This window comes from Cherax quadricarinatus, chromosome 7 (genome assembly GCF_038502225.1).
Source record: "Cherax quadricarinatus isolate ZL_2023a chromosome 7, ASM3850222v1, whole genome shotgun sequence".
In the NCBI taxonomy this organism is placed as follows: Eukaryota; Metazoa; Arthropoda; class Malacostraca; order Decapoda; family Parastacidae; genus Cherax; species Cherax quadricarinatus.
In genome coordinates this window covers 68,383,562-68,410,448 of record NC_091298.1, presented here as the reverse complement: position 1 = coordinate 68,410,448, position 26,887 = coordinate 68,383,562, and the positions used below count along the sequence as shown (strand labels likewise).

At 41.9% G+C, this 26,887-nt stretch overlaps 1 protein-coding gene across 7 annotated transcripts in view; it reads left to right on the top strand.

Annotated features, from left to right (window-relative positions):
• LOC128686962 (multidrug resistance-associated protein 1-like) overlaps positions 1 to 26,887 on the top strand; it is a 75,200-nt gene that overhangs the window by 1,196 nt on the left and 47,117 nt on the right. For 5 of the 7 annotated variants that reach the window (XM_070082681.1, XM_070082684.1, XM_070082678.1 and 2 more), the window contains exons 2-6: positions 15,536 to 15,627; positions 16,353 to 16,529; positions 17,829 to 17,948; positions 19,198 to 19,335; positions 26,440 to 26,565. In XM_070082681.1, coding sequence (XP_069938782.1) covers positions 15,556 to 15,627; positions 16,353 to 16,529; positions 17,829 to 17,948; positions 19,198 to 19,335; positions 26,440 to 26,565 — 633 coding nt within the window. In that variant the 5' untranslated portion in view covers positions 15,536 to 15,555. Of the gene's footprint in view, positions 1 to 9,543; positions 9,940 to 15,535; positions 15,628 to 16,352; positions 16,530 to 17,828; positions 17,949 to 19,197; positions 19,336 to 26,439; positions 26,566 to 26,887 lie in introns of those variants that run through there. The other 2 variants (XM_070082680.1, XM_070082683.1) reach the window with 2 other exon arrangements.

Here is a 26,887-nt window from a genome sequence, read left to right as displayed (position 1 = left end):
CGGCTGATCAGGAACTGACTTTAGGTGCTTGTCCAGTGCCAGCTTGAAGACTGCCAGGGGTCTGTTGGTAATCCCCCTTATGTGTGCTGGGAGGCAGTTGAACAGTCTCGGGGCCCTGACACTTATTGTATGGTCTCTTAACGTGCTAGTGACACCCCTGCTTTTCATTGGGGGGATGGTGCATCGTCTGCCAAGTCTTTTGCTTTCGTAGTGAGTGATTTTCGTGTGCAAGTTCGGTACTAGTCCCTCTAGGATTTTCCAGGTGTATATAATCATGTATCTCTCCCTCCTGCGTTCCAGGGAATACAGTTTTAGGAACCTCAAGCGCTCCCAGTAATTGAGGTGTTTTATCTCCGTTATGCGCGCCGTGAAAGTTCTCTGTACATTTTCTAGGTCGGCAATTTCACCTGCCTTGAAAGGTGCTGTTAGAGTGCAGCACTGACTTTCTTGGGTTATCCTGGGTGGCTAACCCTCCGGGGTTAAAAATCCGAACGAAATCTTATCTCTCTCTCTTATCTTATCTTTGATGAGTTCCGAGAGTTTATTTACTCCCAGAGGCCGGCCTTGGGGCAGGCTCGTCTGGTGCTTGCCTGGTCAACCAGGTTGTTGCTGGTGCCCTACTGGTCCACATATCCATCACAGCCTGGTTGATCTGGTACCCGGTGAAGATACGGTTTTTATGATTTGACGTGCTGTTAGAGTGAGCAAGGTAATATTTATGATGCTAGGTAAGGGTTGTCAGGAAACAGGACAAGTGTTTCCTGACGCGGGTCTTAGTCTAATGATGACCCACAGATGGAGCTTTTGGTCATCTGACCGAGGCCTTCCACTGGCTTACCCCTCCACCACTGGACCTGATTCCTGGAGGAAGATACTCACAGTTCAAAATATTGAAAATGTAAGGTTTTATTAAAATAAATTTGGAAGATAATAAAATGCTACTACTACTGCGTGCAGCCAGCAGTAACAGCCTGGTTGATCAGGCCCTGATCCACCATGAGGCCTGGTCACAGACCGGGCCGCGGGGGCGTTGGCCCCCGGAACTCTCTCCAGGCAAACTACTACTACTACCAATAATAATAATAATAATAATAATGATAATAATAATAATAATAATAATAATAATAATAATAATAATCTAAACAGTATATTATATAGTTGATCAGTTAACATTATATATCATGCTATATATATATATATATATATCATGTCTGTATATTATCATGATATATATAGACAGCTTTGGTTATGGCGAGTATTTCAAGCAGCCGCAAAATTAACTTATAACTACTGAATTATTATTAAATAAGGACGGTTTATAAAAATGTTAAATCTTGAAATCTCTGACATGAACCATGGTTCAGCATGACAGGGATTTTTTTTACAATGTTATAACATTGTAGGGGTCATTACATATGTTGAAATAGAGATAATAATCTATTTTCCGTATTACTGTACAGGACATGAGTAGCGTCTCGGGTAAAATTTAGACTAAACTTAAAAATTCCTTAGTTCCTTTTAGTTATATTCAAAGAGTGGAAAGCCCCAGGTGGGGCTTTCCACTCCTTGAAGACTTAGTGTAGTAATTAATCTCTTTATTATGCACCACATACCCATCCTGTAGCATCTCTGACCAGGTTCTCTAATCACCTATTTCATCTCCTGTGGGGGACTACGACGCTGACTGACCTCATGTAATGGACACCTCCCTAAAGGACCCCAATGGAAATGAGTCACTGACTTTTTTGGGTTATCCCAGGTTCTTTACACATATGCTGCTATGTATAATAATCTATGTAACTGTATTTGTGTATACCTGCCCCCTCAGGGAAGGTTCCTTGATGTTCATGAGGGGCTCTTGATTTAGGGAATTGGATCTGTGCTCCAGTTCCCCGAATTAAGCCTGAATGCCTTCCACATCCCCCAAGGCGCTGTATTATCCTACGGGTTTAGCGCTTCCCCCTTGATTATAATAATAATAATAATAATAATAATAATAATAATAATAATAACAATAATAATAATAATAATAATAATAATAATAATAATAATAATAATAATAATAATAATAATAATAATGTGTATACCTGAATAAACTTACTAACTGATCCCAAGTAGTCAGGAGGTAGGACTCAATACGGCGTCTACCGTAGCATACAAGGGAATATTTTCCTCTGCGTATCCCCGCTAGTTGTGTTCTACCCACTTTGGTCGAAGTTTACACATATGGTGCCCCGGTGGCCTGGTGGCTAAAGCTCCCGCTTCACACACGGATGGCCCGGGTTCGATTCCCGGCGGGTGGAAACATTCCGACACGTTTCCTTACACCTGTTCACCTAGCAGCAAATAGGTACCTGGGTGTTAGTCGACTGGTGTGGGTCGCATCCTGGGGGGACAAGATTAAGGACCCCAATGGAAATAAGTTAGACAGTCCTCGATGACGCACTGACTTTCTTGGGTTATGTAACAGATATAGCGTCTGATCATTTCCCAAGGCTAACCTCTCGAGATATTGGTAATACTATTCTCCCTGGTGGGATATTCAAACGGAAACGTCTTAATGTTTCCCCTGATCAACATGATGACTTTGTTCACATGTGACTGACTGGTATAATTCCTATGAGTGTTCCTCTGTCGAGACTTTTAACAATGACCTTGTGAGCAGTATTCAGAACTTCTTAGAGCCGCCTCTGAAACCTCCTACTACTCTAAATCCAAATGACTTCCATAATAATCATAAGTCTTATAAAAATCATACCTATTACAATGATTCTAAACTTCGAACATTGAAACGTACTGCTCGCAGACTAGGCCTAGCCTATAGAAACCATCGTACCCCTGAAATGCTGAGCCTCTTCCAAACTGCCCTTGCTGCTGCCAGAGAGCGTATGACAGAGCTGCGGCAAACAGACTGGGAACAATTTGTCAATGGTCTCAATGCTCACACCCCACTTAGCCGGGCATAGAGGGACATAAATAGAATTAAGGGTAACAGAACTGGGCAGATCGCGCACCCTCATCCCTTGCATAGGGCAAATGAATTAGTGCTTGGGCTGCTACATCTAGCTATGACAGTCTTCCCAGTACCACACAGGCGAAATTAATGGACAAATATGATGCAAGGGAGAGACTTGTTTGCTTTATGCTCAGCAAGGCAGATGATGACTGCAACATTCCTTTCACTAATTATGAACTTGATACAGCACTAAGGGCAACTCCACGTCGCCTGGTAAGGATGGTATTACTTACAACATACTCAGATTGCTGTGTCGAGTACCAGGTAATCCTTTACTTGAATTATATAACATGAGTTATGTCAATGGGGAGCTCCCTAAATCATGGACCAATAGCCTCATTATTCCCATTCCGAAGCCCAATCAACAAAACTCATTTCGCCCAATATCCCTTACTAGCTGCTTGTGTAAAACATTCGAAAGGATGATTCTTAATCGTCTTATGCACAGAATTAAGGAATTCTTGTCACCCCGGTTGCATGGCTTCATGCATGGAAGGAGTGTGCATCATTGCATTACCACCTTTCTCACTCTGCACACTGACAGCTCATACACTACCTTCCTTGACCTTAAATCCGCTTTTGATGTAGCCAACCGACATGTAATCATTAGTGAACTTGCCAGAATGGATGTTGAAGGATGGCTTCTCCGCTGGATTAAAGGTTACCTGTCCAACAGAAAGTCGTCTGTGTTGTTCCAGGGACATATAAGTGTAACTAAAGATTTTGAATTAGGAACCCCACAGGGAGGTGTGCTTAGTCCCACCCTTTTCAACATTTTGATTAATGCCTTACTTAATGCCATGCCTAGCCAGCCCCATCATTATATGGTTAGTTTTGCTGATGACATAATGATTCACACTACCGGATTCTCCAACACCCAAAACATTCTTAATCATGTACTAGCCTCGTGTCAGGACCTGGGGTTAATAATCTCAGGGGATAAAACAAAGATACTCAACAGGCGTCCTCCTCGGCAGAGAGGCACAGTTCGTCAGATCCAGTTGCATGATGGGTCTCTTCTAGAATATGTAAGCAGATACAGGTATCTAGGCTTTGAGGTTCCACTACTTGGACCTGTTGTAACGAGACTTTGTCGCCAATGCAAAGAAAGGCTGAGAGCACTTAGAGTTGTGGCAGGTTTTCATCCCAGGTATGGTGCTAATGTTAAAATTGTGAAAATGATGTATCTTGCTTATATTAGATCATTGGTTGATTATGCGGCGCCACTACTTGCACTCGTGTCTGACTGGAAGCTTGGAGGGCTGGAAAAACTGCAAAACGAAGCAATGAGGATCATCTTAGGATGCCCTCGTACTGCCAAAATTTTAAATATGCGGAAAGAACTTAATATTCCAAGCATTAGAGATCGTGTTACTGAAAGAAATATCCTTATTGGGGTCAATATGCTTAGGCTAGCCCATTCAAACCCCTGCACAGAAGCCCTCCAAACTTTCCTCAGCACTGGTGAACATCCTTCCAGATGGATCGAAAAAACTGGAACCGACCTCCGCATGAACCAGCTACATGATCTATATCAAGTTAGACAACAGAGACATTTCCCTGCTCCATGGGAAATTACCCCATTCCAAACTACCATTCCTCCATTTCCCCCCAAAACTCTTCTTAAATCACAACCAAAGCTTCGTCTTGAAGCCAAACATGATGCCTTAAGCTGTATTGATAACTTAGTCACACACAACACTCTTTCACTAATTATTTACGTCGATGGTTCTGTTCACCAGTCCACTGGTGCAGCTGGTAGTGCTGCTGTTGTCACACAGTGATGGCTCTCATAAAGAAATTGGAAGACGCATCAACAACTGGGCCTCTACCCTTCAAACAGAACTGTTTGCCATACTCCTTGCACTCAAATGTGTCCATGTATCTAAGGTTGACACTTTAATTGTAACTGATTCTCTGTCATCCATAAATGCTCTCAACTCATTAAGTATAAATTGTGGCATGCTTGTGTCAGAAGCCAGACATAGGTATGGTAAGATTGTGGACAGTGGAGTCAGAGTGCACATGCTGTGGATTCCATCTCACATTGGTCTTCAGATGCATGATAGAACTGATAAATTGGCTAAGCTGTATGCTTTCAAAGAGGGGGTAGATTACAATCTTGGGTTGTCAGTTAGCAGTTTGAGAACAATAATACGAAAAGAACTTCAAATGAACTTTATTGACTTAAGACTTAGGGAGATTGACACAAGTCAGTCCATCTATCATCATTCCATCATGCAGGAGGAGCCACATGTCTATGGTGCATCCAACAAGATAAGCAGACTCTTGGATGTCACTACTGCCCGGCTCCGGCTGGGTTACAAGTATCTTTGGCAGGTTAAATCACCACCACCAGATGTAGACCAAACGAAATGTAAACTTTGCCAGATGGACTATTGTCACACCTTGCGTCATTATGTACTGGAGTGTGATCAAATTAATGAATTTAGAAACAACTCACTCAGAAATGTTCAAGAAATGGCAAAGTATTTTATCCACAGTGGTATATTGCAGACCATTCTGGAGAAATACCCTGACTTTGCTAGCTGTAAATAAAGCATTACCACATGTGTGCGTGTGTGTGTGTGTGTGTGTGTGTGTGTGTGTGTGTGTGTGTGTGTGTGTGTGTGTGTGTGTGTGTGTGTCTAAAGGACCCCAATGGAAATAAGTCACTCTGTCTGACTTTTTTGGGTTATCCTAGGTTCTCTACACATATGCTGCTATGTATGATAATTCTATGTAACTGTATTGTGTATACCTGAATAAATTTACTTACTTACTTACTTACTGTGTGTGTGTGTGTGTACTCACCTAGTTGAGGTTGCGGGGGTCGAGTCCGAGCTCCTGGCCCCGCCTCTTCACTGATCGCTACTAGGTCACTCTCCCTGAGCCGTGAGCTTTATCATACCTCTGCTTAAAGCTATGTATGGATCCTGCCTCCACTACATCGCTTCCCAAACTATTCCACTTACTGACTACTCTGTGGCTGAAGAAATACTTCCTAACATCCCTGTGATTCATCTGTGTCTTCAGCTTCCAACTGTGTCCCCTTGTTACTGTGTCCAATCTCTGGAACATCCTGTCTTTGTCCACCTTGTCAATTCCTCTCAGTATTTTGTATGTCGTTATCATGTCCCCCCTATCTCTCCTGTCCTCCAGTGTCGTCAGGTTGATTTCCCTTAACCTCTCCTCGTAGGACATACCTCTTAGCTCTGGGACTAGTCTTGTTGCAAACCTTTGCACTTTCTCTAGTTTCTTCACGTGCTTGGCTAGGTGTGGGTTCCAAACTGGTGCCGCATACTCCAATATGGGCCTAACGTACACGGTGTACAGGGTCCTGAATGATTCCTTATTAAGATGTCGGAATGCTGTTCTGAGGTTTGCTAGGCGCCCATATGCTGCAGCAGTTATTTGGTTGATGTGCGCTTCAGGAGATGTGCCTGGTGTTATACTCACCCCAAGATCTTTTTCCTTGAGTGAGGTTTGTAGTCTCTGACCCCCTAGACTGTACTCCGTCTGCGGCCTTCTTTGCCCTTCCCCAATCTTCATGACTTTGCACTTGGTGGGATTGAACTCCAGGAGCCAATTGCTGGACCAGGTCTGCAGCCTGTCCAGATCCCTTTGTAGTTCTGCCTGGTCTTCGATCGAGTGAATTCTTCTCATCAACTTCACGTCATCTGCAAACAGGGACACCTCAGAGTCTATTCCTTTCGTCATGTCGTTCACAAATACCAGAAACAGCACTGGTCCTAGGACTGACCCCTGCGGGACCCCGCTGGTCACAGGTGCCCACTCTGACACCTCGCCACGTACCATGACTCGCTGCTGTCTTCCTGACAAGTATTCCCTGATCCATTGTAGTGCCTTCCCTGTTATCCCTGCTTGGTCCTCCAGTTTTTGCACCAATCTCTTGTGTGGAACTGTGTCAAACGCCTTCTTGCAGTCCAAGAAAATGCAATCCACCCACCCCTCTCTCTCTTGTCTTACTGCTGTCACCATGTCATAGAACTCCAGTAGGTTTGTGACACAGGATTTCCCGTCCCTGAAACCATGTTGGCTGCTGTTGATGAGATCATTCCTTTCTAGGTGTTCCACCACTCTTCTCCTGATAATCTTCTCCATGATTTTGCATACTATACATGTCAGTGACACTGGTCTGTAGTTTAATGCTTCATGTCTGTCTCCTTTTTTAAAGATTGGGACTACATTTGCTGTCTTCCATGCCTCAGGCAATCTCCCTGTTTCGATAGATGTATTGAATATTGTTGTTAGGGGTACACCTAGCGCCTCTGCTCCCTCTCTCAATACCCATGGGGAGATGTTATCTGGCCCCATTGCCTTTGAGGTATCTAGCTCACTCAGAAGCCTCTTCACTTCTTCCTCGGTTGTGTGCACTGTGTTCAGCACATGGTGGTGTGCCCCACCTCTCCGTCTTTCTGGAGTCCCTTCTGTCTCCTCTGTGAACACTTCTTTGAATCTTGTGTGTGCGTGTGTGGGTGTGTGTGCGTGTGTGGGTGTGTGTGTGTGGGTGTGTGTGAGGGTGTGTGTGTGGGTGTGTGTGAGGGTGTGTGTGTGTGGGTGTTGGTGTGTGTGTGTGTGTGGGTGTGTGTGTGTGGGTGTGCGTCCTTGTGTGTATGCATATATTTGTACGCTCGTGTGCACATGTCCGTGCGTGCGCCCTCGTGTGTGTACGTGTGTGCGCGCGCCCTAGTCTGGGTGTATGATCCACTTAATATTTGTATTTATAACTCATTACAATTGTGACCAGGTGTGGACGTATCAGTGGTTCATTACTTTGTAATTTGCTCATGACTGTAACCATGTATAGGAGTGAAGCTGATTCATCACCTCTGTAACTTGCCATGATTGTGACCAGATCTACCTGGAGTTCATTACCTTTGTAACTAGTTCAGCTATCATAACTTTGGGGTCCAGTCGCTGGACCCATTATGTACCTTTGTAATCTTTTGACTACCGCCCACAGGATGGGTATGGGGTGCATAATAAACATATTAAACTAAAGTGTGTGTGTGTGTGTGTGTGTGTGTGTGTGTGTGTGTGTGTGTGTGTGTGTGTGTGTGACTCAACAATCAATATTTGCACCAATAACTCATTACAGTTGTGACCGGGTGTGGAAGTGTGAATTGCTCATTACTCTATAATTTGTTCATGATTGTAGCCATATATAAACGTAAGTAACCATTCTACAGAATTCATTACCTTTGTAACTTGTGAGCTCATTAACTTTGTACCTAGTTCAGCTATCAAAACTTTGGGGGCCCAGTCCCTGGACCCATTACGTACCTCTGTAATCTGTAAATACCTTTGTAACTTGTCTTGATTGTGACCAGACCTACCTGGAGTTCATTACCTTTGTAAATTGTGAGTTCATTACCTTTGTAAATTGCGAGTTCATTACCTTTGTAAATTGTGAGTTCATTACCTGGATTACCTGGAGAGAGTTCCGGGGGTCAACGCCCCCGCGGCCCGGTCTGAGACCAGGCCTCCTGGTGGATCAGAGCCTGATCAACCAGGCTGTTGCTGCTGGCTGCACGCAAACCAACATACGAGCCACAGCCCGGCTGATCCGGAACTGACTTTAGGTGCTTGTCCAGTGCCAGCTTGAAGACTGCCAGGGGTCTGTTGGTAATCCCCCTTATGTGTGCTGGGAGGCAGTTGAACAGTCTCGGGCCCCTGACACTTATTGTATGGTCTCTTAACGTGCTAGTGACACCCCTGCTTTTCATTGGGAGGATGTTGCATCGTCTGCCAAGTCTTTTGCTTTCGTAGTGAGTGATTTTCGTGTGCAAGTTCGGTACTAGTCCCTCTAGGATTTTCCAGGTGTATATAATCATGTATCTCTCCCTCCTGCGTTCCAGGGAATACAGGTTTAGGAACCTCAAGCGCTCCCAATAATTGAGGTGTTTTATCTCCGTTATGCGCGCCGTGAAAGTCCTCTGTACATTTTCTAGGTCGGCAATTTCACCTGCCTTGAAAGGTGCTGTTAGTGTGCAGCAATATTCCAGCCTAGATAGAACAAGTGACCTGAAGAGTGTCATCATGGGCTTGGCCTCCCTAGTTTTGAAGGTTCTCATTATCCATCCTCTGTAACTTGCTCAGCTATCAAAACTTTGGAGTCCAATCCCTGGACCAATTATGTACCTCTGTAATCTTTTGACTACCGCCCACAGGATGGGTATGGGGTGCATAATAAACATATTAAACTAACTAACTCCTGGGTGGCTAACCCTCCGGGGTTAAAAATCCGAACGAAATCTTTTCTTATCTCTTACCCGCACGTAGGAGCTTACGACGACGTTTCGGTCCGACTTGGACCATTTACAAAATCACACAGTGTGACTTTGTAAATGGTCTAAGTCGGACCGAAACGTCGTCATAAGCTCCTCTCTTCTCTGTGGCGGTTATCTGTGTATTGTTCCAGTCACGGTATTGTGCCATCTTGTTCTTTTTATTCAAAGTTTCCGGAAGGCAAGGCTCGAAACGGCGTAAGCTGTCGGTAGCCCTTAAAACTCCAGAAAAAAAAAAGATACGGCGTAAACTGTTAGTGGCCCTAAAAACCCCAACAAGTAGATACAGCTTAAGGTGTAATTGGCCCTTAAAACCTTAATAAGATACTGCGTAAGCCGTCATTGGCCCTAAAAATTCCAAGAAGAAGAAGATATGATGTAACCCGTGGCTCGTTGGGCAACACTCGCCTCACACTCAAGTGTCCGTGGTTCAATCCCCGGCATGGGTTAAAAAATTGGGCGTATTTCCTTACACTGGTTATCACTGTTTACCTAGCAGTAAGAAGGTACCCGGGTGTTAGTTACCTTACACCTGCTGTCACTGTTCACCTAGCAGTAAGTAGGTGCCTGGATATTAGTCACCTTACATCTGCTGTCACTGTTCACTCAGCAGTAAGTAGGTACCTGGATGTTAGTTACCTTACACCTGCTGTCACTGTTCACCTAGCAGTAAGTAGGTACCTGGATGTTAGTCACCTTAAATCTGCTGTCCCTGTTCACTTAGCAGTAAGTAGGTACTTGTATGTTAATCACCTTACAGCTGCTGTCCTTGTTGAACTAGCAGTAAGTAGGTACCTGGATGTTAGTCTTCAAGCAGGCACTGGACAGGCACCTAAAGTCGGTACCTGACCAGCCGGGCTGTGGCTCGTACGTTGGATTGCGTGCAGCCAGCAGTAACAGCCTGGTTGATTAGGCGCTGTTCCACCATGAGACCTGGTCACAGACAGGGCCGCGGGGGCGTTGACCCCCGGAACTCTCTCCAGGTAACCTCCAGGTTACATCTGCTGTCCTTGTTGAACTAGCAGTAAGTAGGTACTAGGGTGTCAGTGGACTGGTGTGGGTGGCATCCTGGGGGACAAGACTGAAGGACCACAATGGAAATAAGTTAGACAGTCCTCGATGACGCACTAACTTTCTTGGGTTATCCTGGGTGGCTAACCCTCCGGGGTTAAAAATCCGAATAAATCTTATCTTAAGCTGTTAGTAGCCATAAAAATCCTAAGAAGATAAGACGTAAGATGCCAGTAGCCGTAAAAACCTCAAGAAGGAACCAGTCCTATCTAGCGCTGCTGGAGTAAGGTTGAGTTACAACTTGGCAGCCATCAAGAAGAGAAGGAACTTTTAAGGAAACTGGATGTAACGTGAAGAAGGTAGACTTATGTGGGGTAGCGGACCTCCAGCAGCAACAGCCTGGTTGACCAAGCGAGCACCAGACGAGCCTGGCCCATGGCCGTGCTCAGAGTAGATATACTCTCGAAATTCTTCAAAGGTAAGGTAAAGGTATGTTAATTTATTTAAGATTGCGTTAGGTTAAGTTTAATTTGGTTCACTTACTCGGGTGTACAGAATATTTGTGGCTTAGCATAGAACAAGAATTAAAAAGCAAACTACAGAGTACCGTACAGTATACAATAACTGCAGTATGTATAAACATGTATAAGAATGTATAAGAAGACCCTCGATTTGTACTCTCTGGAATGCAGGCGAGAAAGATACATGATAATGTACACTGGGCACTATTACTACGCTAAGAGACAACACAGTAAGTGTCAGGGGCCCAGGACTGTTCACCTGCCTCCCAGTATACATAAGGGGGATTACCAGTTAGACCCCTAACTGTCTTCAAGAAGGCCCTGGACAGGCACCTGAAGTCAGTTCCTGACCAGCCGGGCTGTGGTTTGTACGTCAATTTGCATGAGGCCAGCAGTAACTGCCTGGTTGATCAGTCCCTGATCCACCGCAAGGCCTAGTTACTGACTGGGCCGCAGGGGCGTTGACCCCTGAACCCCCCCCCAGGTATACCAGACAGAATTGGGAAGAAATGTGATTTAAGTGGCTCTGACTGTGGAATGATTGTTGGTGCCAGACAGACCGGGTGGTTTGAGTATCTCAGAAACTACTAATCTCCTGGGATTTTTATACACAGAAGATAGATACTATAGTTTATAGAGTGTAAAAAATGTTAAAACACTCAATGAGCAGCAATTCTGTTAGTGAAAATGCCTTGTTAATGAGAGAGGTCAGAAGAGAATGGCTAGACTGGTTCAAGCCAACAGGAAGGCGACAGAATCTCAAATAACCAGGTGTTAACAACAGTGGTATGCAAAAGAACATTTCTGAATGTACATGTCGAGCCTTAAAGTGGATGACATACCATATCAGCAGAAGACCACACTGTGTTCCACTGGTGTCAGCTAAGAAACCTGAGGCCACAGTGGGCACAGGTTCACCTAAACTGGTCACTTGAAGATTGGGTAACTACGCCTGGTCTGACGAATTATGATTTCTACTTCCCTCAGGGAAGGTTCCTTGATGTTGGTGAGGGGCTCTTGATTTAGGGAATTGGATCTGTGCTCCAGTTTCCCGAATTAAGCCTGAATGCCTTCCACATCCCCCTCCCCCAGGTGCTGTATAATCCTACGGGATTAGCGCTTCCCCTTGATTATAATAATAATAATAATAATAATATAATTTCTACTGTGGCTTGCAGATGGCATGGATCAGAATCTGAGTAAACTCTTGGGATGTGGTGGAACACGAGATTCCCATCATAAGTGTACAGCCGATAAATTTGCAACCACAAATAGGTGAATACATATAGAGGAGTACACATAGACACATGCACACAGTTGTCAGGCAGTGGAATAGCCTAGAAAGTAATGTAGTGGAGGCGGGAACCATACATAGTTTTAAGACGAGGTATGATAAAGCTCATGGAGCAGGAAGAGAGAAGACCCAGTAGCAATCAGTGAAGAGGCGGGGCCAGGAGCTATGACTTAACCACTACAACCACAAATAGATGGGTACAGACACTCGGGGATACACACACGCATACAGGAGCTGTGAATCGACCCCTGCAACCACATCTAGGCGAGTGCACACACACACACACACACACACACACACACACACACACACACACACACACACACACACACGGGGCCAGGAGCTAGGACTCGACCCCTGCAACCACAAATAGGTGAGTACACACACACAATAAGTGTCAGGGGCCCGAGACTGTTCAACTGCCTCCCAGCACACATAAGGGGGATTACCAACAGACCCCTGGCAGTCTTCAAGCTGGCACTGGACAAGCACCTAAAGTCAGTTCCTGATCAGCCGGGCTGTGGCTCGTATGTTGGTTTGCGTGCAGCCAGCAGCAACAGTCTGGTTGATCAGGCGCTGATCCACCAGGAGGCCTGGTCACAGACCGGGCCGCGGGGGCGTTGACCCCCGAAACTCTCTCCAGGTAAACTCCAGGTAAACACACACACGAGGTATCACAGTGGGCACCTGTGACGAGCGGGGTCCCACAGGGGTCGGTCCTAGGACCAGTGCTATTTCTGGTATATGTGAACGACATGATGGAAGGGATAGACTCAGAAGTGTCCCTGTTCGCAGATGATGTGAAGTTAATGAGGAGAATTAAATCAGACGAAGATCAGGCAGGACTTCAAAGAGACCTGGACACCTGGTCCAGCATCTGGCTTCTCGAGTTTAACCCCGCCAAATGCAAAGTCATGAAGATAGGGGAAGGGCAAAGAAGACCGCAGACGGAGTATAGTCTAGGTGGCCAAAGACTGCAAACCTGAGAATAGCGTTCCGATACCTTAGTAAGGAATCGTTCAAGACACTGTACACTGTGTATGTTAGGCCCATACTGGAGTATGCAGCACCAGTCTGGAACCCACACCTGGTCAAGCACGTCAAGAAGTTAGAGAAAGTACAAAGGTTTGCAACAAGACTAGTCCCAGAGCTTAAGGGAATGTCGTACGAGGAAAGGTTAAGGGAAATCGGACTGACGACACTGGAGGATAGAAGGGTCAGGGGAGACATGATAACGACATACAAGATACTGCATTCAATAGACAAGTTGGACAGAAACAAGATGATCAAAAGATGGAAGTTGAAGACTCAGATGAGTCAAAGTGATGTTAAGAAGTATTTCTTCAGTAATAGAGTTGTCAGGAAGTGAAATAGTCTGGAAAGTGATGTAGTGGAGGCAGGAACCATACACAGCTTTAAGATGAGGTATGATACAGCTCATGGAGCAGGGAGAAAGAGGATCTACTAGCGACTAGTGAAGAGACGGGGCCAGAAGCTATGACTCAACCCCTGCAACCACAAGTAGGTGAGTACACACATGCATACATAGCTTTAAGAAGAGGTATGATAAAGTTCGTGGAGTAGGGAGTGTACCTAGTAGCGACCATTGAAGAGAAGGGGCCAAGAGCTGTGAATCGACCCCAGCAACCACAAACAGGTGAGTACATCTCACACACTGAGTGTCCATGGTTCGATCCCAGGCACAGGTAGACACCTACTGTCCCTGTTCACCTAACAGTAATTAGGTACAAGGTTATTAGTTGATTCTTGTGGGTGGCATCCTGGGTAGTAGTAATGAGGTTGGACACATTTACATACATAAATACAGTTACATAAATGATCATACATAGTATATATGTAAATTATAGGATAATTTACACATGTTTATGATAATTTGTGTACTCACCTAATTATACTCACCTAATTGTGGTTGCAGATGTCGAGACTCAGCTCCTGGCCCTGCCTCTTACTGTATTTATGTGTATTTGTACTTGAATAAACTTAATATTTTTGTATCTCATAAAATGAAATAAAAACAATTGATTTATATGTAGTAAAGTATCATTTATCTTTATTTTAAATTCCCAGCTTTTCTGGAGTTTACAAATATATTTGTAGATTTGCCAGGAGCTGTGACTCGACCCCTGCAACCACAAATAGGTTAAGTACGTCATCTGACTTTTTTGGGTTACCCTAAGTAATTTACACCATATATGATACCTGTATTAACTAAATAAACTTACCTATTTTAGTATTACTCTGCCCGATACATTGTTGTACAAAGGAATACATATAATAGTTGGGTGTGCATGCCAAATGCCCCTTTGTATGCAGAGCATTTCAGGCAAACTTAGAGTTAACATAAGATGAATAAGGCAATAACAGTTCATATGGTCAGTAGATGAGTTACAGTGAGTACAAAAGAATACACAACTGACCAACAATTTGGTGGTATAAATACAGTGGTACCTCGAGTTTCGAACAGTTCCCAACTCGAACAATTATGTAAGTGTATTTTTGTAAGTGCTTTTGTAAGTGTATTTTTGGGGGTCTGAAACAGATTAATCTAATGTACATTATTCCTTATGGGAACAAATTTGTTCGATATCGGCACTCGAACAGCCTTCTGTAACGAATTAAGTTCGTAACTCGCGGTACCACTATACTCGGTCCATTTGATACCCTTGTTAAGTCACTCTCAACTTGATAATGATAGTCGAGGATAGATTAAAACTTCATCTCATTTCCTCCTCAATTTGTGAGTTAGTTACTCATTCATGTTAATTGATTTTAGTAAAACCCCAATGGAAATATGTCACTTTTTCTGACATTTTTGGGTTATCCTGGGCAATTTACACTTGTAACTGTAGAAGAAATCACAGTAAATTGTGTGATTGCAAATATGAAAAGAATACTGTGGTATTTTTTACAACACTGGTATTTTTACAATATACTGGTATTTTTTACAATACTGTGGTATTTTTTGCAATACTGTGGTATTTTTTACAATAATGTGGTATTTTTTGCAGTATTGTGGTATTTTTTACAGTACGTACTGTGGTATTTTTTACAGTACGTACTGTGGTATTTTTTACAGTACGTACTGTGGTATTTTTTACAGTACGTACTGTGGTATTTTTTACAGTACGTACTTTGGTATTTTTTGCAGTGCTGTGGTATTTTTTACAAATACTGTACTGTGGTATTTTTTACAATACTGCTGTATTTTTCCATATGTTACTATGTATAATAATTTGTGTAACTGTATATACAGTATATATTGTACCTGTACATAAATAAACTTAATAAGACTATAATGCAGACTAGCAGTGCTGCACAGCATGTTCGAATATTCTGTACAAGGTATTACGTATTTTTACAGGGAATGTTAACAGCAGCACGATGGAAATAACAGAAGAAGACTATGGTGCTCGTGACGGCATATTTTCAAGGTTGTGCTTGGAAGAATTTTGGGTGAGATTTTTATGCATTTATTTTAGAGTGCATTTGTGTTTTCATTGAAGTAATTACGGTATTTTTATTTTTTTAATCAAACCTGAAGTAAATTCATTATTATTCAATATAAAACACACATTGCATGAAATATTGTTATACTGAATTCCTGAATATTCTACTCGTCAGCAATATTCTATTCTATTCTCTTCTCACTTAGCGACGTACTGGTTCACCGATGACTCAGATTTACGACGGGCTTTCTGACCAGTATTCATACCTAAATAATGTATATTAGAGCTGATTTCCTCTATTCTGTTTATTGCAATATACACTACTGTATAAACATTTAAAAATATACTAAAAATGTTATAAATAGTGCAAATGTGACATTAAAGCAATATCACAGATGGTTGACATAAGCCCACTACCATTATAGTGTGCTCCACTTTTAGCGGCGAATTCGTTTATCGATGCGGCATTAGGAACGGGACTCCATCATTAAGTGAAGAGAGGCTGTATTGTGTTCTTCGAGACAAGTTTAGACATGACAAATATAAAGTCTATTTACAGTATCAAAATTAACTGAAGCAATTTCATTAGGATCTAATAAGACTCCTTCATATTGCTAATAAAAGTACTGCTTACAGCATAACTAACAAAGTAAACTTTCTCTTATTTATAAGTATGCTATCTAAAGCTGTTAACTAATCCATGGTGGCAACAATAATGTACATTTATTACAGAATACTAGTCAGATATGGAGGTCACCAGAGCCAGCATTTGGGAGGTGCGTAGAGCGCTCGGTACTGGTGTGGGCACCATGTGCACTCCTGTTGGTGTGTACTCCTCCCTATATTACCTTCCTGAGGAGGAAGTCCTACAGTCCCACTCCCCACACAGCTCTCAGCTACACAAAGATGGTGAGTGCCAGGCTCCAGAATGGCTTGTCAGGTACAGGAGGGCCCTGCTTTACAGTGCTTTGCTTTACAGCGCTTTGCTTTACAGTGCTTTGCTTTACAGTGCTTTGCTTTACAGTGCTTTGCTTTACAGTGCTTTGCTTTACAGTGCTTTGCTTTACAGTGCTTTGCTTTACAGTGCTTTGCTTTACAGTGCTTTGCTTTACAGTGCTTTGCTTTACAGTGCTTTGCTTTACAGCGCTTTGCTTTACAGCACTTTGCTTTACAGCGCTTTGCTTTACAGTGCTTTGCTTTACAGTGCTTTGCTTTACAGTGCTTTGCTTTACAGTGCTTTGCTTTACAGTGCTTTGCTTTACAGTTTACAGTGCTTTGCTTTACAGCGCTTTGCTTTACAGTACTTTGCTTTACAGTGCTTTGCTTTACAGTGCTTTGCTTTACAGTGCTTTGCTTTACAGTGCTTTGCTTTACAGCGCTTTGCTTTACAGCGCTTTGCTTTACAGCGCTTTGCTTTACAGTGCTTTGCTTTACAGTGCTTTGCTTTACAGTGCTTTGCTTTACAGCGCTTTGCTTTACAGCGCTTTGCTTTACAGCGCTTTGCTTTACAGTGCTTTGCTTTACAGTGCTTTGCTTTACAGTGCTTTGCTTTACAGTGCTTTGCTTTACAGCGCTTTTCTTTACAGCATTTCGCTATTACGGTGGTTTTTAATTATACCAATTCTTCATTTATTCGGACTTCCTACAATAAATCTATTCACCATTCACTATAAGCTCAGGACGAAAATATTTAAAGGTAAGTAATGTGTGCATTGTATATACATTGTTTTAGGCCTAGCTTTATTGCTCACTTAATATGCGATATACATGTAAACGTGTTATCAGATTTTTATATGCATTTGAAAATGAAAAAAGGCTGTTTCACTATACAGCAATTTTTGCTTTACAGCAGTAGCCCAGAACCTAACCTGCTGTATAAGTGGGGCCGCCTTGTATATTTCATGAACTAACGAGTGCCATTTCCAGGTTAGTGTCAAGTCATAGTGTAGTTCTTGAGGACACCAAGGAAGTCACTAGTACATTCTTTGATAATATGAATGGCATCATAAATGAATTGACTTGATTTTTTTATTTCTTCTAAATTTTCCCAAGTGTTTTTATTTCCATGTTAAATCTTTTATATGGTGATGATGCCATATGTTATTAGATTTCTGTGTTAGGTATGGTATGTTGCCAAGTTTTTAAATTTGGGAAAATGCATGTTTATTATTCACTTAAAGCCCTCTATAGCACAGTCTGTACTTGCAGTTTGTGTCGGTGCTGTTGGTAATGGCATCACTGACGGATTTCTTGTGGGCTGTGGTGGCTGGCAGTTCTTCTGTTCCTCCTGTTGACTTCATTGCTCCGATCATTCTTATCGTCACTTATGTGTGTAAAACGATTTTGTGTTTACAAGAGAAATAACAACATTTTTATGTAAAAATAACAGTATTTTGGGTTTATAATCTTAATTTACTGCAGTACTAACTTTTGCATGTTTTAATAACTCTAAAGACCTTTTGATGACTCTCTCTCTCAGTAGTTTTTTTTGTGCGGAGTTGCACTATCATTGATTAAAACTGCAGCGATGTATATTGAACTACTGTATAATACAGTGGACCCCCGGTTAACGATATTTTTTCATTCCAGAAGTATGTTCAGGTGCCAGTACTGACCGAATTTGTTCCCATAAGGAATATTGTGAAGTAGATTAGTCCATTTCAGACCCCCAAACATACATGTACAAACACACTTACATAAATTCACTTACATAATTGGTCGCACTGGGAGGTGATCGTTAAGCGGGGGTCCACTGTACTGCAGTGCTAAGCTAAATTTTAAGCCCACCATATATATTAAATTCCGTCATCCATCTGTCACTATTTTCCCTGGATTTAATGGATTTTGGATTTAACAAGCAAAATCTGTTGTCCGGTCAAGTTCAGAAATAGTGTTGTCAGTGACATGATTGTAGTACCCTTGGTACATTTTGATTTAATGGACAAAGTCCATTGTTTCAAGATTGTGTCTTATTGTTATGGTTCTCTGCATTAATGTATTTTTTATTTAACCCATAAACGGTCCAAACATCTACATATATACATTTTTTCAACATTCGAAAGTATGTAAAAAAACTAGATCTTCTTTTTGTTTTTCTACATTTGAAAATGTGTAAAAAAAACTTAGATTTACTTTTTTTTTGTTATATTTGAAAATATGTAAAAAAACTTAGATCTACTTTTGTAGTACTACACATGTGAACGTAGATCTGCTTGGAACGTTTACGGGTTAATGGACAAAGTTTATTGTCTCCAGAATTGTATATCTTTGTTAAGATCGTGGAGAAAAACAATGTCATTGTTCAGATTTAATGGAAAGTGGGCATTATCAGACATCCCCTCTCATTGTTAATTTGTTAAATTGAGGTTTCATTTAGTATGTATATCCAAGTCAGCTTATAAATATGTACAGTCATTTTTATTGTTTATTGTGCACATTTTTTTCTCATTATGCACCAAAAAAATTATATAGCTTTCTATTGCCTTGGGCAAGTTATTTATATAAAATAAAAATATTGTTACAGCACTAGAAATATGGCATATACTTTGTCTTGTGTGAACATTTTTGTATTTTTCAGATCGTGCACATGATACTTGTTAAAATGGGTCTTGAGTATGGTGTGCCAAATAGTGGCTTGCTCTGGGTGTTCTGGCTCACTATGTTGCTGTGTGGACTCCCTCAACTCTACACTGTTATAATATCCACAGTAAATTTGGTGAGTTTTCTGCTATGGACATTGTCCTACTGGGCTTTGGCTAGTACGTTGGATTGCGTGCGGCCAGCAGTAACAGCCTGGTTGATCAAGCCCTGATCCACCGGGAGGCCTGGTCATGGACCGGGCCGCGGGGACGTTGATCCTTGGAATAACTTCCAGGTAACCTCCAGGTATTAGTAACCCGGTCCCTGACTAGGCCTCCTGGTGGATCACAGCCTAATCAGCCAGGCTGTTACTGCTGACTGCATTCCATTAAAGAGGATGTATAAATCTAGAGTGGATGGAAGGGGTTTTAAGGGGTATCTGAGAAAGAGTTGAAAGGAGGGTGTGAAGTAATTTACATATTCCTCTATATTTGAGTATGTTAGACTGCAATGCAGCTCAGTAGTACATGGGATTTGACATTCTGTCGGAGTTTTGAAATATCCATGATGGGATTTAGGGAGAACTGGTTAGTCATATTTTAGTCCTGGAAAATGGGAAGATTAATACATATATTGAAATATTTTTTTGTAAATTTAACTGAGATATATACAGTAAAAAAAGTCACTTTCAAATAGTTGTTGATAAGTCACTTTGTCTGACATTTTGCATTTTTTTTTTTTTTCAACAAGTCGGCCGTCTCCCACTGAGGCAGGGTGACCCAAAAAAAAAAAGAAAGAAAATCCCCAAAAAGAAAATACTTTCATCATCATTCAACACTTTCACCACACTCACACATTATCACTGTTTTTGCAGAGGTGCTCAGAATACAACAGTTTAGAAGCATATACGTATAAAGATACACAACATATCCCTCCAAACTGCCAATATCCCAAACCCCTCCTTTAAAGTGCAGGCATTGTACTTCCCATTTCCAGGACTCAAGTCCGACTATATGAAAATAACCAGTTTCCCTGAATCCCTTCATTAAATATTACCCTGCTCACACTCCAACAGATCATCAGGTCCCAAGTATCATTCGTCTCCATTCGCTCCTATCTAACACGCTCATGCACGCTTGCTGGAAGTCCAAGCCCCTTGCCCACAAAACCTCCTTTACCCCCTCTCTCCAACCCTTTCGAGGATGACCCCTACCCCTCCTTCCTTCCCCTATAGATTTATATACTTTCCATGTCATTCTACTTTGATCCATTCTCTCTAAATGACCAAACTGCCTCAACAACCCCTCTTCTGCCCTCTGACTAATGCTTTTATTAACTCCACACCTTCTCCTAATTTCCACACCGAATTTTCTGCATAATATTTACACCACACATTGCCCTTAGACAGGACATCTCCACTCTCTCCTCGCTGCTGCATTTACCATCCAAGCATCACATCCATATAAGAGTGTTGGTACTACTATACTTTCATACATTCCCTTCTTTGCCTCCATAGATAACGTTTTTTGACTCCACATATACCTCAACGCACCACTCACCTTTTTTCCCTCATCAATTCTATGATTAACCTCATCCTTCATAAACCCATCCGCCGACATGTCAACTCCCAAGTATCTGAAAACATTCACTTCTTCCATACTCCTCCTCCCCAATTTGATATCCAATTTTTCTTTATCTAAATCATTTGATACCCTCATCACCTTACTCTTTTCTATGTTCACTTTCAACTTTCTACCTTTACACACATTCTCAAACTCATCCACTAACCTTTGCAATTTTTCTTTAGAATCTCCCATAAGCACAGTATCATCAGCAAAAAGTAACTGTGTCAGTTCCCATTTTGAATTTGATTCCCCATAATTTAATCCCACCCCTCTCCCGAACACCCTAGCATTTACTTCTTTTACAACCCCATCTATAAATATATTAAACAACCATGGTGACATTACACATCCCTGTCTAAGACCTACTTTTAACGGGAAGTATTCTCCCTCTCTTCTACACACCCTAACCTGAGCCTCACTATCCTCATAAAAGCTCTTTACAGCATTTAGTAACTTACCACCTATTCCATATACTTGCAACATCTGCCACATTGCTCCTCTATCCACTCTATCATATGCCTTTTCTAAATCCATAAATGCAATAAAAACTTCCCTACCTTTATCTAAATACTGTTCACATATATGCTTCAATGTAAACACTTGATCTACACATCCCCTACCCACTCTGAAGCCTCTCTGCTCATCCGCAATCCTACATTCTGTCTTACCTCTAATTCTTTCAATTATAACCCTACCGTATACTTTTCCTGGTATACTCAGTAAACTTATTCCTCTATAATTTTTACAATCTCTTTTGTCCCCTTTCCCTTTATATAAAGGGACTATACATGCTCTCCGCCAATCCCTAGGTACCTTCCCCTCTTTCATACATTTATTAAACAAAAGTACCAACCACTCCAACACTATATCCCCCCTGCTTTTAACATTTCTGTCATGATCCCATCAGTTCCAGCTGATTTACCCCCTTTCATTCTATGTAATGCCTCACGTACCTCCACCACACTTACATTCTGCTCTTCTTCACTCCTAAAAGATGGTATACCTCCCTGGCCAGTGCATGAAATTACCACCTCCCTTTCTTCCTCAACATTTAAAAGTTCCTCAAAATATTCTCGCCATCTACCTAATACCTCCCTCTCCCCATCTACTAACTCCCCTACTCTGTTTTTAACTGACAAATCCATACTTTCCCTAGGCTTTCTTAATTTGTTTAACTCACTCCAAAATTTTTTCTTATTTTCATTAAAATTTCTTGACAGTGCCTCTCCCACTCTTTCATCTGCTCTCCTTTTGCACTCTCTCACCACTCTCTCCACCTTTCTTTTACTCTCCATATACTCTGCTCTTCTTATAACACTTCTGCTTTGTAAAAACCTCTCGTAAGCTACCTTTTTCTCTTTTATCACACCCTTTACTTCATCATTCCACCAATTACTCCTCTTGCCTCCTGCCCCCACCCTCCTATAACCACAAACTTCTGCCCCACATTCTAATACTGCATTTTTAAAACTATTCCAACCCTCTTCAACCCCCCCACTACTCATCTTTGCACTAGCCCACCTTTCTGCCAATAGTCGCTTATATCTCGCCCGAACTTCCTCCTCCCTTAGTTTATACACTTTCACCTCCCTCTTACTTGTTGTTGCCACCTTCCTCTTTTCCCATCTACCTCTTACTCTAACTGTAGCTACAACTAAATAATGATCCGATATATCAGTTGCCCCTCTATGAACATGTACATCCTGGAGCCTACCCATCAACCTTTTATCCACCAATACATAATCTAACAAACTACTTTCATTACGTGCTACATCATACCTTGTATATTTATTTATCCTCTTTTTCATAAAATATGTATTACTTATTACCAAATTTCTTTCTACACATAGCTCAATTAAAGGCTCCCCATTTACATTTACCCCTGGCACCCCAAATTTACCTACTACTCCCTCCATAACATTTTTACCCACTTTAGCAATGAAATCCCCAACCACCACTACTCTCACACTTGATTCAAAACTCCCCACGCATTCACTCAACATTTCCCAGAATCTCTCTCTCTCCTCTACACTTCTCTCTTCTCCAGGTGCATACACGCTTACTATAACCCAATTTTCACATCCAATCTTTATTTTACTCCACATAATCCTTGAATTTTGCATTATCTTCGGTAATTTACACATGTTTCTAGGTATGATAATTTTTTTTTTTTTCAACAAACCGGCCATATCCCACCAAGGCAGGGTGGCCCAATAAGAAAAAGAAAAGTTTCTCTTTAAATTTAGTAATTTATACAGGAGAAGGGGTTACTAGGCCCTTGCTCCCGGCATTTTAGTCACCTCTTACAACACTCATGGCTTACGGAGGAAGAATTCTGTTCCACTTCCCCATTGAGATAAGAGGAAATAAACAAGAACAAGAACTATTAAGAATATAGAAGAAAACCCAGAGGGGTGTGTATATATATGCTTGTACATGTATGTGTAGTGTGACCTAAGTGTAAGTAGAAGTAGCAAGATGTACCTGAAATCTTGCATGTTTATGAGACAGAAAAAAGACACCAGCAATCATTTTTTTTTTTTTTTTATTATCACACTGGCCGATTCCCACCAAGGCAGGGTGGCCCGAAAAAGAAAAACTTTCACCATCATTCACTCCATCACTGTCTTGCCAGAAGGGTGCTTTACACTACAGTTTTTAAACTGCAACATTAACACCCCTCCTTCAGAGTGCAGGCACTGTACTTCCCATCTCCAGGACTCAAGTCCGGCCTGCCGGTTTCCCTGAATCCCTTCATAAATGTTACTTTGCTCACACTCCAACAGCACGTCAAGTATTAAAAACCAATTGTCTCCATTCACTCCTATCAAACACGCTCACGCATGCCTGCTGGAAGTCCAAGCCCCTCGCACACAAAACCTCCTTTACCCCCTCCCTCCAACCCTTCCTAGGCCGACCCCTACCCCGCCTTCCTTCCACTACAGACTGATACACTCTTGAAGTTATTCTGTTTCGCTCCATTCTCTCTACATGTCCGAACCACCTCAACAACCCTTCCTCAGCCCTCTGGACAACAGTTTTGGTAATCCCGCACCTCCTCCTAACTTCCAAACTACGAATTCTCTGCATTATATTCACACCACACATTGCCCTCAGACATGACATCTCCACTGCCTCCAGCCTTCTCCTCGCTGCAACATTCATCACCCATGCTTCACACCCATATAAGAGCGTTGGTAAAACTATACTCTCATACATTCCCCTCTTTGCCTCCAAGGACAAAGTTCTCTGTCTCCACAGACTCCTAAGTGCACCACTCACTCTTTTTCCCTCATCAATTCTATGATTCACCTCATCTTTCATAGACCCATCCGCTGACACGTCCACTCCCAAATATCTGAATACGTTCACCTCCTCCATACTCTCTCCCTCCAATCTGATATTCAATCTTTCATCACCTAATCTTTTTGTTATCCTCATAACCTTACTCTTTCCTGTATTCACCTTTAATTTTCTTCTTTTGCACACCCTACCAAATTCATCCACCAATCTCTGCAGCTTCTCTTCAGAATCTCCCAAGAGCACAGTGTCATCAGCAAAGAGCAGCTGTGACAACTCCCACCCTGTGTGTGATTCTTTATCTTTTAACTCCACGCCTCTTGCCAAGACCCTCGCATTTACTTCTCTTACAACCCCATCTATAAATATATTAAACAACCACGGTGACATCACACATCCTTGTCTAAGGCCTACTTTTACTGGGAAAAAATTTCCCTCTTTTCTACATACTCTAACTTGAGCCTCACTATCCTCGTAAAAACTCTTCACTGCTTTCAGTAACCTACCTCCTACACCATACACTTGCAACATCTGCCACATTGCCCCCCTATCCACCCTGTCATACGCCTTTTCCAAATCCATAAATGCCACAAAGACCTCTTTAGCCTTATCTAAATACTGTTCACTTATATGTTTCACTGTAAACACCTGGTCCACACACCCCCTACCTTTCCTAAAGCCTCCTTGTTCATCTGCTATCCTATTCTCCGTCTTACTCTTAATTCTTTCAATTATAACTCTACCATACACTTTACCAGGTACACTCAACAGACTTATCCCCCTATAATTTTTGCACTCTCTTTTATCCCCTTTGCCTTTATACAAAGGAACTATGCATGCTCTCTGCCAATCCCTAGGTACCTTACCCTCTTCCATACATTTATTAAATAATTGCACCAACCACTCCAAAACTATATCCCCACCTGCTTTTAACATTTCTATCTTTATCCCATCAATCCCGGCTGCCTTACCCCCTTTCATTTTACCTACTGCCTCACGAACTTCCCCAACACTCACAACTGGCTCTTCCTCACTCCTACAAGATGTTATTCCTCCTTGCCCTATACACGAAATCACAGCTTCCCTATCTTCATCAACATTTAACAATTCCTCAAAATATTCCCTCCATCTTCCCAATACCTCTAACTCTCCATTTAATAACTCTCCTCTCCTATTTTTAACTGACAAATCCATTTGTTCTCTAGGCTTCCTTAACTTGTTAATCTCACTCCAAAACTTTTTCTTATTTTCAACAAAATTTGTTGATAACAGCTCACCCACTCTCTCATTTGCTCTCTTTTTACATTGCTTCACCACTCTCTTAACCTCTCTCTTTTTCTCCATATACTCTTCCCTCCTTGCATCACTTCTACTTTGTAAAAACTTCTCATATGCTAACTTTTTCTCCCTTACTACTCTCTTTACATCATCATTCCACCAATCGCTCCTCTTCCCTCCTGCACCCACTTTCCTGTAACCACAAACTTCTGCTGAACACTCTAACACTACATTTTTAAACCTACCCCATTCCTCTTCGACCCCATTGCCTATGCTCTCATTAGCCCATCTATCCTCCAATAGCTGTTTATATCTTACCCTAACTGCCTCCTCTTTTAGTTTATAAACCTTCACCTCTCTCTTCCCTGATGCTTCTATTCTCCTTGTATCCCATCTACCTTTTACTCTCAGTGTAGCTACAACTAGAAAGTGATCTGATATATCTGTGGCCCCTCGATAAACATGTACATCCTGAAGTCTACTCAACAGTCTTTTATCTACTAATACATAATCCAACAAACTACTGTCATTTCGCCCTACATCATATCGTGTATACTTATTTATCCTCTTTTTCTTAAAATATGTATTACCTATAACTAAACCCCTTTCTATACAAAGTTCAATCAAAGGGCTCCCATTATCATTTACACCTGGCACCCCAAACTTACCTACCACACCCTCTCTAAAAGTTTCTCCTACTTTAGCATTCAGGTCCCCTACCACAATTACTCTCTCACTTGGTTCAAAGGCTCCTATACATTCACTTAACATCTCCCAAAATCTCTCTCTCTCCTCTGCATTCCTCTCTTCTCCAGGTGCATACACGCTTATTATGACCCACTTCTCGCATCCAACCTTTACTTTAATCATATCATCATGTAAAACAATTACAGGCGTCCATTTTGCACTCACTTGGCAGGATGGTAGTACCTCCCTGGGCAGTTGCTGTCTACCAACCTACTAACTACATAATTGTATTTATGTGTACTATACCTAAATTAACATAATTATGTACTTACTTAATTTCTACATTCCAGAATGCCAAGTACCCAGCAGTGATGGTTGCAACTTTCCTGGTACAATATTTGAGCTCCATTGTTATGTTCATCAGCCACTGCTGCTCTGATGTTGATTCCAGCATCCATAGCCTCGATAAGACCAAGGTGTGTATGCTGCTGTTAGTTCGGTGGCTTGTCTGTCTCGCAATTAGAAGATGGGGGCTTGAACCTCTACAGCTTGTGCTGAATAACCCATATGGATTTTGTGCTTTATACAGACTATCATTCATTATACTGAAAGTTTTTTTCTGGGTACTTAACCCTTAAACGGTCCAAACGTTGGGGCGCGTAGCGCCCCAAACATATATACAGTATACGTTTTCTTTGTCATTCATTCAACATTGCCACAATAAGCCTGAGTCACCTAGACATGAGAGAATGGGTGTGCGCACTCACTGTGTGCCATATTAAAATAATTGTGGATGCC